Source organism: Primulina eburnea, chromosome 16 (genome assembly GCF_022965805.1).
Source record: "Primulina eburnea isolate SZY01 chromosome 16, ASM2296580v1, whole genome shotgun sequence".
Taxonomy (NCBI): Eukaryota; Viridiplantae; Streptophyta; class Magnoliopsida; order Lamiales; family Gesneriaceae; genus Primulina; species Primulina eburnea.
The window spans coordinates 7,437,513-7,449,684 of NC_133116.1; the positions used below are offsets into that span (position 1 = coordinate 7,437,513).

General features: G+C 33.5%; 1 protein-coding gene and 2 long non-coding RNA genes across 9 annotated transcripts; 1 reads left to right on the plus strand and 2 right to left on the minus strand.

Moving 5' to 3' along the window:
* Window positions 1-366: 366 nt before the first annotated feature.
* LOC140816303 (uncharacterized) lies at window positions 367-4,060 on the plus strand. 7 transcript variants are annotated; one of them, XR_012114537.1, is made up of 7 exons: window positions 367-556; window positions 1,108-1,330; window positions 1,986-2,329; window positions 2,428-2,644; window positions 2,744-3,352; window positions 3,702-3,759; window positions 3,837-4,060. It is a non-coding gene; the product is annotated as an uncharacterized lncRNA (long non-coding RNA). The 7 variants fall into 7 exon arrangements; XR_012114531.1 differs by having other exon boundaries at window positions 368-556; window positions 1,986-2,298; XR_012114530.1 differs by having other exon boundaries at window positions 1,986-2,644.
* Window positions 3,624-6,419, minus strand: LOC140816302 (cytochrome P450 CYP749A22-like). Its single transcript, XM_073175484.1, has 5 exons — window positions 6,077-6,419; window positions 5,759-5,982; window positions 5,002-5,234; window positions 4,533-4,911; window positions 3,624-4,259 (listed from the first exon to the last, which is right to left on the minus strand). The coding sequence occupies exons 1-5, from the start codon at window positions 6,417-6,419 to the stop codon at window positions 3,831-3,833; spliced, it is 1,608 nt and encodes a 535-aa protein (XP_073031585.1). The 3' UTR covers window positions 3,624-3,830.
* Window positions 6,420-10,313: 3,894 nt separating this feature from the next.
* Window positions 10,314-11,658, minus strand: LOC140817551 (uncharacterized). Its single transcript, XR_012114804.1, has 2 exons — window positions 11,426-11,658; window positions 10,314-11,332 (listed from the first exon to the last, which is right to left on the minus strand). It is a non-coding gene; the product is annotated as an uncharacterized lncRNA (long non-coding RNA).
* Window positions 11,659-12,172: the final 514 nt, after the last annotated feature.

Here is a 12,172-nt window from a genome sequence, read left to right on the forward strand (position 1 = left end):
CATTGGATAATAATAAGTCATAACTTTTTGGCAAAAACTTGTATGAGACGGTCTCACGGGTCGTATTCGTGAGACGGATCTCTTATTTGGATTATCCATGAAAAAGTATTACTTTTTATGCTAAGAGTATTACTTTTTATTGTGAATATGGGTAGGGTTGACCCGTCTCACATATTAAAATCCGTGAGACGGTCTCACATAAGACTCACTCTAACTTTTTTTATGCTAAAATAATTTTTTCATGAAATATTTATCAAATAATTAAATAGATGTAATTGTTAACTAAAGCAAAATTATCAGAAAACTCCGTCCCTCGTCGCTCGAACGAAATAACTTCTTACGAATATTTTTATCTAAAGTGAAATGTTCTACACGAATTTTGGTCAAGAAGGTGCCTTTCGAGTCCACCGTCCACGGTGAAACTGTAGGATTTTAGCTGGTGAAAGAAAGGTTGGTTGAATAATTTAATCAGTTCTTCTGAAGGAGGGTTTGGGAGGGAGCGAGTTTTGCTTGATTGGAATGAGATCGCAGAAAGCATGGCTAGTTCCTTTTGCTAGTAATTCTCCGCTCATTTTCTTTTATCCTAAATCATTTCATTTTTCTGAGGAATAACAGTACCCATATCGGGTGGAATTATTAGCTCTTTTTGCTAAATTGTTAATTTGAGAATGCATTCTACATTGAAGTTGTTCGTGGCATGAGTATGAAGTAGGAATCTTATGTACTTGGCCATATTTCTTTAAATTAAATACAATATATTTTACTTAGTTTATCTGAAACTAGTCATTTTCAATTTACCCTATGACAAAGTCTGGTTCATTTAGACAGTGTCTTATACTTATGTTTGTTTATAGGCTATAACAGTTCATGTCTTGTGATACAATCTCTAAATGTATGAGTTAAAAGTTAAATCTTTCCCATCCGTAGTGCTTAAATGGTTTGAGACCTGCAAATGAATAAATGAGGAAGGAAATGTATTATGCTTGATACATCAGGTGTAATCTGTTGTCTTTAATGTGAATTATGTACTTATCCTATGTAGAACACGAGTTTTGGTTAAAATGTGAGCAAACATATTCAGTTATGCACGTATTATCTATTTTATAGGTTGTGTCCATATGGATACCTGCAGAGTATCTCCATGTCACAGTTTTCTTGCTTACACACTTGATACAACAAGGAAAGAACAATTTCAACTTCAAATTAAAGATCTCAGAACTAATGCTATCCTCCCACATTTCAGTGTTGAGAGTGTTATGAGTTTGGCTTGGGGCCAGGATGGCTGTACATTGTTATATACACTACATGACCAGAACCAAAGACCTTACAGGTAAATTGTACAAGTTTTATGTGAAGCTCATTTATGTATCCCGTATTTTACTTTTCCTGACATATAATTTTCGGGGTTATGTGCACCAACTGGGATCGGACATGATTCCCGGTTGTGTGAATATTACGAACACCAAAAATGGCAAGTTTATAACATGAATTCTAATTCAAGGACTTCATAGGAACTTATCGATATCAAATCAGGATTACCACTGGTTGTTTAATTTGTATGTTAATTTCTGGTTTTCGGGATTATCACTGGTTGTTTATTTGGTGTAGTGAGACGGCAATGTTTTAATTTATATAAATACCTTTTCTTTTCTTAATATGTTGGAGGAAATAAACTGTTTTTGGCTTGAAAGCTATTTAGCCGATCCACAACACTGAGTTCTTGATAAGGGTTCCTCATGTGAACCAATAAACATTTTATATTGAAGCCAAAACCCTTCTTTAATCTATGAAATATGTATTGGCAAAGGTCGAAAAAAAATACTTATTGACTGAATGACACTTAATGGTACGTCCCTTGAACCCCCTGATTTTAAAGTTCTTGTTTATAAGTTTTACTTACCTGGCTTTGCTCTTCACTGATATGCCATATGCCTGATCTTATCGTTGACTTTGACATGGTGAGCAAAACTTTTGTCATTGTTCAGCAGGAAGATGAGACAAATGTTTTGATGAATGTAGCGACCTCGTACAAGAGAGAAAAAGGTGCTAAAAATAATGGATGTCACAGATGGAAAGGTTTCTCTCAGCAATACACTTGTGAAGAGAAAGAGGTTGTTTCTCATGATGGTGTCAAAGTCCCGTTAACCATCCTGTTTTAACGCATTACATTTCGGAAAGGGCTGTCGCCTGGACTTCTACATGGTTATGGAACATATGGTGAGGGTCTGGATAAAAGCTGGTGTCCAGACCGTTTAAGCTTTACTTGATCACGGTTGGATGTTTGTATTCCCGGATGTGGTATTTATCTATTCCTTCGGCTTGAATTATTGTTAAGTCGTTCGTTCCACCGAGTTTGAAGATTATCAAATGCTGTTGGTAGAATACCGAACATTAATTTTTTTGCATTTCGCATTTTCCTTGGCGCAGGGGTGTTGCTGGTGCAGATCCTTCTTGGCATCAATCTAGCTGTGTATTGAACAAGTTGAACTCCATCTATGATTTTGTTGCATGTGGCAAATATATGATCGACTAGGGTTTAGTCCATAGAAATCAGCTTGGTGCAATGGGTATCAGTGCTGGATGTCTTCTTGTGGGAGCAGCTGTAAATATGCATGCCAAATTGTTTCATGCTGCCATTTTGAAGGTAAGCAGAGATGCAAATTTTTTACCTTTGAATGTAATTTGAATTTACTGTTCCATTATCTTGGATCTCAAAATTTTGCTTTTGCATTTTCCATGATAGGTTCCCTTTCTCGATGTACGTAACACTCTACTGGATCCCAATCTACCTCTTACTACTTTGGATTACGAAGATTTCGGAAATCCTCAACAGAGTGTTGCTTTGACTATATTCTTAAGTACTCTCCCTACAATAATATTCCTCAAGGTGTTTGGTGTCCTTCAATGCTCGTCTTTGTCCTCATTCAATAATTCCTGGTTATCAAACTTTTTGAGATTATCATTTCAACAAATATATAGCTATGTGTCCACTTGTTTGTTTGTTCAGATAGCCCATCTCTTAATTTAGGTAAATTCCACCATATTATAAAATCTAATCTGCTGTTTTTTATATATATGCTTCCCATTATTCCGTCCTTAAGGGTTGTTAGGGAAGCAGCAAAATGGGTGGCAAAGATACGAGATACAGCATGCTCAAGCTGTCATCTACAGTAATTCTGTAGAGAAGTATGAATGAGGGACATTGTCGTGACGATGGCCATATTGCTCATTGTTTGGAGACAGCTTTCGAGTACACTTTTCTACTGAAAGTTATGGGAGTCTTGAATTAAATATCAGGACACGAGAAAAGAGCTGCAGAATTTACTATTCATGGGACTAAATCCAGGTTGTTGTCAATCCTTTATCTGAATCTGCATGCAAATGAATATTAAGAATTTCCAATATCCTCTACAGAGGCCACACATTTTTTTGAAGTTTCACTCTTCATGCCTATGTTTGCTGCAATTGTTACTGGGGTTTTTACCTTTCATTCACCGTATAGGTATATGCTGGGAGATGTGAATTCGTTGCAACATATATTGGACAACGATTTGCTTCATGTCTTTCGGTTTCCTAGAATTGTAATTTTTTGTGAACAGGGATAAATCCAACAATCAAATTAAAAAAGAAAATTGAATTTTTATTTATATTTTTTAATACTAGTTTTGACTCCTGAAACTGCTTGTCTCGGGCTATTTCAGGGAACCACCCATCATAATAATCACTCTGAAAGACTAAGCAATGTGGATCTTTCTATTGGTATGACTCCAGATAATTGCAATAGCATTCTTGTTTCAATGTTAATGACAACTGATGATGCAGGCTTATTCTTACAGCGGCTGCAGCAAGATTTTTACTCCATGTTGAGGCTGCATAGTGAGAACTAGATTTGGCGAGTGAATGTAGTTTGGTGATATGGTGAACTTGTACCGTTGAAGGATCATTGATAGTGCTATCTTAGCTTCGTTAAATGCAAAGTTCATGCCAACACACCTTCGAGGTCCAAAACCAAAAGGCAGGAATGCCACGGAATTGCCATTTGTTGGTTTCGCCAATCCTTCGGAAAATCTCTCTGGTTTAAACACGTGGGCATCCTGTCCCCATGTTTCAGGATTTCGATGCAATGCTTGAGGAGGAATCAACATATTGACGTTTGCTGGTAACTGATATTTCCCCAGTTTAGTTTTTCTCTCTATTCTTCTTGTAATAGTAGCCACAGGACTGTATAGCCTCAAAGTTTCATAGATGATCATGGTTACCTACATTTCAAGAAAGCAATCATGCGTTTTATGCATCGCGAATAACAATGGAATCCGTTTTTTAGTAAATTCAAACTTGTGGTTTAAAATTTTCAGTTGATATCAAGTTCATACATAAAAGAGATCTGATTTCAAATTTTGATTGGATTTTTGAAGTGCCTTGATCTCAAATAGAATTAAATTCGTAGTCAAGCTCCATTTTTGACTAGGTTCAGCTAGATTATAGCCCTACATAAGATCTAAAAATTTGAATCTCTACGAAACATTACTTACAGTCTTCAATCTTGCGATGCCTTCTGAGTTGGGATTTTCTTGGCCAAACATTTCAATCACTTCTTTGCTTGCTTTTTCTTGCCAATCCGTGTGAATCCCAAGCAGGAGAATGCTCCAACATAGTAAGCTGTAAGTAGTTTCTTGTCCAGCAAAATAGAAGATCTTGCATTCATCGATGATTTCATCGACGGATACTCGATTTTTCGGATCCATGTCATGGTGAACTTTCAGGAGAGATCCCAAAAAATCATTTCCAAAATCATTAACTTGCCCTTCACTAGCTTCTGCTTCTCGTTTCTTTACAATTTCCATGATAGAATCACGGAGCTTTTTCTCGATTCGGTCAGCTTCGATGTCATCTTCAGTCCGATTAAACTTTCTGCAGAAATAATCTCCAAGCATTGAGAAACCTTGAACCGAGTGTCTCGTATTGTAAAAATCCATCTATAAATTAAGAATAACCACATACATAGAGCCGTAAAATCTTATCTTATACGCGTTTCTGGAGATCAAGCCATACAACTTCGTGAGCGTTTCGAATATCATTATCCCTTCCAAGTAACTGCTTCCGAAAGCCGTCCTGGAGATCACTTCCGAGGTAAGAAGCCTGAATTGCTCGCACACTTCCATCTCTTTTCCTTCAAAATTCCTCCACCTATCCACCATTGTTCTGGCACTTGAGATCATCTCCGGAACCATATCCTAAACCGCGGCGAACCCAGAATCCATTTTTATGATTTCGAGCACCACAAATAGTACGAGTCTCGTGATTTTTATCACGTTAGTGTTAATTGTCTCACATCGGTTGGATAAATAACCTTGGAGTTGTATATATAGGCTTGGACAATCTTCACCCCTAGAGCTAGCTTTTGGGGTTGAGTTAGGTCCAAGTTCTATTCTTAACATGGTATCAGAGCCCGGATTCTACCGTTATGTGTTGGACTGTCTATAATTAGGCCACCCGTTCTGCCCATAATTGCATCTTTTGTAAACTCCACGCTCCAGATGTTCATTCCTGGACGTGAGAAGGGTGTGTTAATTGTCCCACATTGGTTAGATAAATAACCTGGGAGTTGTATACATGGGTTGGACAATCTTCTCCCTAGAACTAGCTTTTGGGGTTGAGTTAGGTCCAAGTTCCATTCTTAACAAGTAGCATAGGACAAAAAATCCGATAGATTTCTTGAACAGTAATTGGATCAAACAATTTAAAGAGAGATGTTTACCTTTAAGCACTCTCCATGAAAAGCGTGATTAGCCAATCTCCTAAGCTTTGACCATTTTTCACCTTCTGCCGCCACAATCCCGTCTCCCACTAGTTTCTTCATGTACACTATAGTTTTAGATTTCGAATACTTGCCTTCTTTGTTACCAAGTATTTCTTTAATCATTTGTGGTTCCGTAACCACGACAAAAGGTTTAGCTCCGATCCAGTAAAGGAAAACTTCACCTGATTCAATAAAATTATGAAATCACGAAATATGCACTGAACCCAGATGAAATATTGGAAGATACTCGAAACGAATTGCAGTATGCATTCTTACCATAAATCTTGGCCCAGGAATACAAGTGAGGCTGCAACCTTGGAAATATGTCGTGCGACAAATCCATGGTTGTGCTGCTTGCTTGCTTCTTCATTTGTATGATTTCTTTCGTGTTTCCATGGAAGAACTTGTACGAGGGACCTTTGATTCCCTGGGATTGAAGTTCACGTTGAATACGAATTGGAATCCACCACCACTTGTATAGGACAACTAAAGGGATTGCTAGTAAAAGCGTGGATAGAAGGATAGACAAAAGGGTAGCCATGACTTCCATCCGGGACAATTGTTTGAAAGAATGGAAGTCACTTGCTGCTGTTCTTGAAGAAGATAAATATACATACATGTACGTGTATGACCTTGACTATTTTCTATTTTTTAATTAATAATAATTCATCATGACAAGGCTATTGATGATGACATTTAAAGTTTCATCATATTCAAAATGTAGATTAGGACCGTAAACGAATCGAGGTTTTCGAGTTTTTCAATCCGTCTCGATAAATATTTGATTTGCATTTAAATTTATCGAATTCGAGTCAAAATTATTTTGTTCGATAATTTTAGAGCAGCTCGCGAAGCTTAATATTTTACTAATATAATTATATATTAAATATATATACATTCCGATCTTTTCGGATTTTTCGAGCTTTTGAATATTCATTTTAAAACCTTAGCGTCTGGGTATTAGTTCGAATAGCATGAGCTTTATATTTTTTACTAATATTCTAACTCCATTCGGTTAATTTACATCTAATGTAGTAGATGTCGATAGTTAGTCAAAAGTTTGATTATAGAATTTTCAACATTTGTGAGAATCTGATAGCGACGGGAAAATGAGTGTTGAATATAATTTGAAAATTATGTTTTTATATTTTGTTGACAAAAACTTGTGTGAAACGGGGTTGTATTTATGAGACTGATCTTTTATTTGGGTTATCCATGAAAAACTATTATTTATTATGCTAAGATTATTACTTTTTATTGTGAATATAGGTAAGGTTGACCGTCTCACATATTAGGATCCGTGAGACTGTCTCACATGAGACCCACTTATATTTGTTTGTGTTGTTGGGAAAAATATATCCATAAATAATGTATATCAAGAAATTTTTTCTAAATTGACATTTGACGCACGTACGTCATATATTTTTAATTCAATTAATTATTTTCTAATTTTGAATGATTATTAAAACAAAAATTAGTATTTCTAATATTTTTTATTTATTAAAAATAGAGCGATAGAAAAAAATATATTTAAATTTCTTTTCAATTTTGTGGAAATAGATGCATATTTTTCACAAAAACTCCTGTGAAACGGTCTCACGGGTCAATTTTGTGAAACAAATATTCTATATAGGTTATCTAAAAAAAATATTACTTTTTATGTCAAATATATTAATTTTTATTGTAAATATGGACATGATTGATCGGTCTCACGAATAAAGATCCATGAGACCGTCTTATGAAAGACTTACTCCATATTTTTCTATGTCCAAAGATATATAGATAAGGATAAAAAAATTATAATAATTTAAAAAATCTTGGAACGTGAAGGGGATTTGGTATCCATATTCGATGATTTTGACAATAAAAATATCTTATAATATCAGACATATCAACATCTTTAATTTACTTAAAATAATCACTTTTAACAATTTATTACTAGAGCTTACAAGCTATTTTTAATAAGCTCAGCCAAATAAATTCCTAATATTGAGATAGAAATCGAAATTTGAAAGAAAAATAAAAATGAAAATCACTCATTAACAATTTGTCTATATTCCCTTTGAATCGAAATTGCTATCCATAGTCAACTATCCATATTTCACGGTGCCTATAATCCGAGGACCCCTCCAATATGATGGGCGGTATCTATCACCTATGCCTTTATTATCTGTATCCTATAAATTATAATTACACATTAATTAATTATTTTAATGACCTATATATATGGTTTTATTATTCTTTTTCTTCCTAAATAAAATGCTAATTCACGCACCATAGTAACGAATAGGGCTGCAAACGAACCGAACATGTTCGCGAGTTTTTCGAGCCGGCTCGATAAATATTCGATTCGTATTCGAACTTATCGAATTTGAGCCGAACTCGAACATGTTCGAACTTTTTTTCGAGCCGAACTCGAGCCCAAATTATTTTGTTCGATAGCTCGCGAATAGTTCGCGAGCCTTAATATTTTATTAATATAATATAATTATATATATATATATATATATATATTTCGAGCATTTCGAGCTTTCAAACCTTAATATCCGAGCAATAATTCGAATAGTTCACGAATATATTCGAATATTTCGAGCCGAACTCGAACTCGAACTTCATTTCGAGCCGAGCTCGAGCCCAAATATTTGAAATTATCGAACTTCGAATCGAGCTCGAACTCGAATATACCTATTTCGAGCAGAATTCGAGCCTGATTTTTTTACTATTATTCGGCTCGATTCGGTTCGTTTGCACCCCTAGTAAGGAACGTATATTTTATGGCAAAAACTTGTGTGAGATGGTCTCACAGATCATATTTGTGAGACGGATATCTTATTTGGGTTATCCATGAAAAAGTATTATTTTTTATGCTAAAAGTATTACTTTTATTGTGAATATGAGTAGGGTTGACCCGTCTCACAAATTATGATCCGTGAGACGATCTCACATGAGATCGACTCATATTCTATTGGTCAATCGATAAATCATGGATCACAAAACTCTTGCGACGGTCTCATGAGTCGTTTTTGTGAGACAAATTTTCTATTTGAATCACTTGTACTAAAAATATTATTTTTATTATAAATATGAACAAAATTGACTCGTCTCATGAATAAGGATCCGTGAGATTGTTTGTTATACCTAAGATTTGGGCTCTGACTTTCGTTTAAGCGATTGGAACAAATTAGCCGAAAAATATTATGAGCTGGACTTCATGATGGATGGATCAGCCCATAATTCAATCTAGGCCTTCTCCAAAACGCTTTAATCGATTATATGTTCAACTTCAATCAATTAAGTAAAACAAAAATTTGATATTAACACACGATTGTATACCACACTGCACCAAATAAATAGCCATGGGCACAGTAAATTACAAATGATTGGACATTTTTTTATGTATTTGTTATATATATATATATATATATATATATATATATATTGTCAAATAAAAATTGTATTTTCTCATCAAGATATGAATGCAACTGCTATTATGTTTTGATCATCCTAATTTTGTTTTATTTTTATTATTTATGTTGGGTGTTTGTATAAAATAGAAACAAGATCAACAAATTGGATGTTAATTTATATATCAAGAAGAGATGTAGAATCAAATTACATCTTTTTTGTGCTTTATGTTTTGTATTTTGTATTGATTTTCTTATATTACTTATTTTGATAATATATTTTATCGATGAATATTAAAATTTTATTTTTTGTGTTTAAATTAGTTATGGTGATACCATTTTATATGTTGAAATGGTTAGACAAAAAAATTTATTGATGCGAATGAGCTAGTCGTACAGGCAGAGATAAGATTTCACAATGTTGTTCTATCTATTTCAGAATCATGAAGAAAAACTTGAACAAAAACTCAACGAGGAGCAATGGACAAAAATCAAAGTGCAATCTTCATTCCATGTTGCACTTTATTGTAGAGTTTGAATAATACAGTGTTGATTTGAATATTCGCAATTAGAATACGAATAATATAGTATTCATTATTTATTGATATTTTGCAAATTGGTGTGTATTGATGAAAGTTTTGATGCTTTATTTTCCATTGATGATGCATGTTGGATATAAAAACAAAGGCGTGTTTCTCCATCACCAGAGATTCCTAGTTTTTAACTCCTTAGATACTAAATGATTTACATTGGATACAAATCATTGAAATAATGGGGTATCGAGGTGATTCTGAACCAACTTCACATATATTTAAGGAGTTCCGTACTAGGGAAATGAGTTATTACCGATATTTATGTTTACCGGACAAATGTTATAAGAAATAGGATTGCTGACAGTACAAATAAAAATTTCGGCATAATTGGTCAAGATTCAGGTATTGTACGCCTCAAATGAAATAAAAATGATTGAAATTTAAGCACAAAAATATGTAATTTGATTCTACATCTCATCTTGATATATAAATTAACCTCCAATTTGTTGATCTTGTTTCTATTTTATACAAACACCCAACATAAATAATAAACATAAAACAGAATTAGGATGATCAAAAAGTAATAGCAGTTGCATTCATATCTTGATGATAAAGTACAATTTTTATTCGAGAAATTTAGAGTAGCAACAAAAAGTAAAATATTCGGGCCAATTTACATGTCAGAACCAACCAAATACTTCACGAGTTCATTCATCACTAAAAAACAATTTATAACAAGAACCCCTAAATGGGCATCATATTAACATCAATCATACTTTTTCAAGCTCTTTAGATACCCGCACTACACAATAATCTACACAAAGGATGACATTTATCAATCCAATGATTCCAATCTCATGCATAATTCAACATATGATTCCCACAATATCTTTGATTTCTTACACGATTCGAATGTCACCAAAACATAGAAAAACCAAATCATCCTTCTCTTTTCCAAGTCAAACAAAGGTTAATTAGCTTGACATGATTCTTAAGAATGAAACCATTAATCTTAAAGTCCTAAACCGTACCAGAAAAACTCTCAGATATTCAAACACAAAATACCACAGAAGTTCAGCCTCACACAGTGATTCTCGAGAAGCAAGTACCCAATTTCAGTGCATGACAAATAAGAGTATAAATCTTGAACCATACCCCCCAATTTCAATGCGCAACAAATAAGAAAGTACTAATCTTGAATCCTACCACAAACACCAAGAATTTCAACTTCATATATACCTATTTTGAAATAAGATTATTTTGTTTCCGCCTCAAACTGTGTATGACAAAAACACAACAATGAACAAATGAATACTGCATAATCCCAACCAACAATTTAACAATCAACACCAATCCAGGAACTAAGCAAAACCCAGATATTAGGAAAAAACCATTCGACAATTAGTCAGTAAGAAAGAGAGAACAACAAAAACATGGAGATCAACAAATAGTTTCAGAAGAGTATGAAAATCAACTAACACATTCACTTAAAACCAATGACAAATAATAAAAAAAAAACGCAGCACGTACCAGTGGTAAATTGAAAAAAAAAACCTTCAAAATTCGAGCAAGTAGCGGGAAAACGAACAAAAAACCTGCAGCCCAAAAAAATAAATCAAGACTCAGAGGTAAATCGAACAAAACCCTTCGAAAATCTAACAAAAACTAGAAGGTTATCAAATAAAAACTTGCAGCAAACTCGTGCAACAAATCGAAGAGAACCAGCGCAAAGAACATATTTTTTTGGGGTTGTACAATTTTTTCTGATGGAGAAGGCAATCACGGTTAAATTGAGGAGAAAATGAGCATGCGACAGTGTCGTGGGTGAGGAGATTTTTTTGGCGTTCTTTGATTTTTCCGATGGGGTGGCGCACATCATAGGAGAGCGAGTGAAGAAGAAGAAGAAGAGCTGGTTGTTTAATAAAGGCAAATGAGCAAAAATCTCAATTAAAGAGTGAATAAAAAGATTTATTCTGTCAACGAATGGAAACTTTTCCTGACATTAATTTTTTTCCCCTTATAGAAATTTATTTTCAATTTCAACTTAAATTAAGAAATATCATCAACAAATAATTATAAAATATATAAAATAATATATATATATATATATATATATATATATATATATATATATACATATATATTTGAAAACATAATTACGGACTATATAATAAATAATTATATTAGTATTTACAAAAAAAAATTGGGGTTGTTTAATGACAAAAGCAAATGTGCAAAAATTCAATTAGAAAGTGAATACAAAGATTTATTGTCTGTCAAGGAGTGGAAACTTAATTTTTTTGACATTAAATTTTTTTTTTTCTGATAGAAATTTATTTTCAGTTTCCCCTTAAAGTAAGAAATATCATCAAAAAATAATTATGAAATATATAAAATAATATATATATATATATTTTTAAATAAATAATTACGAA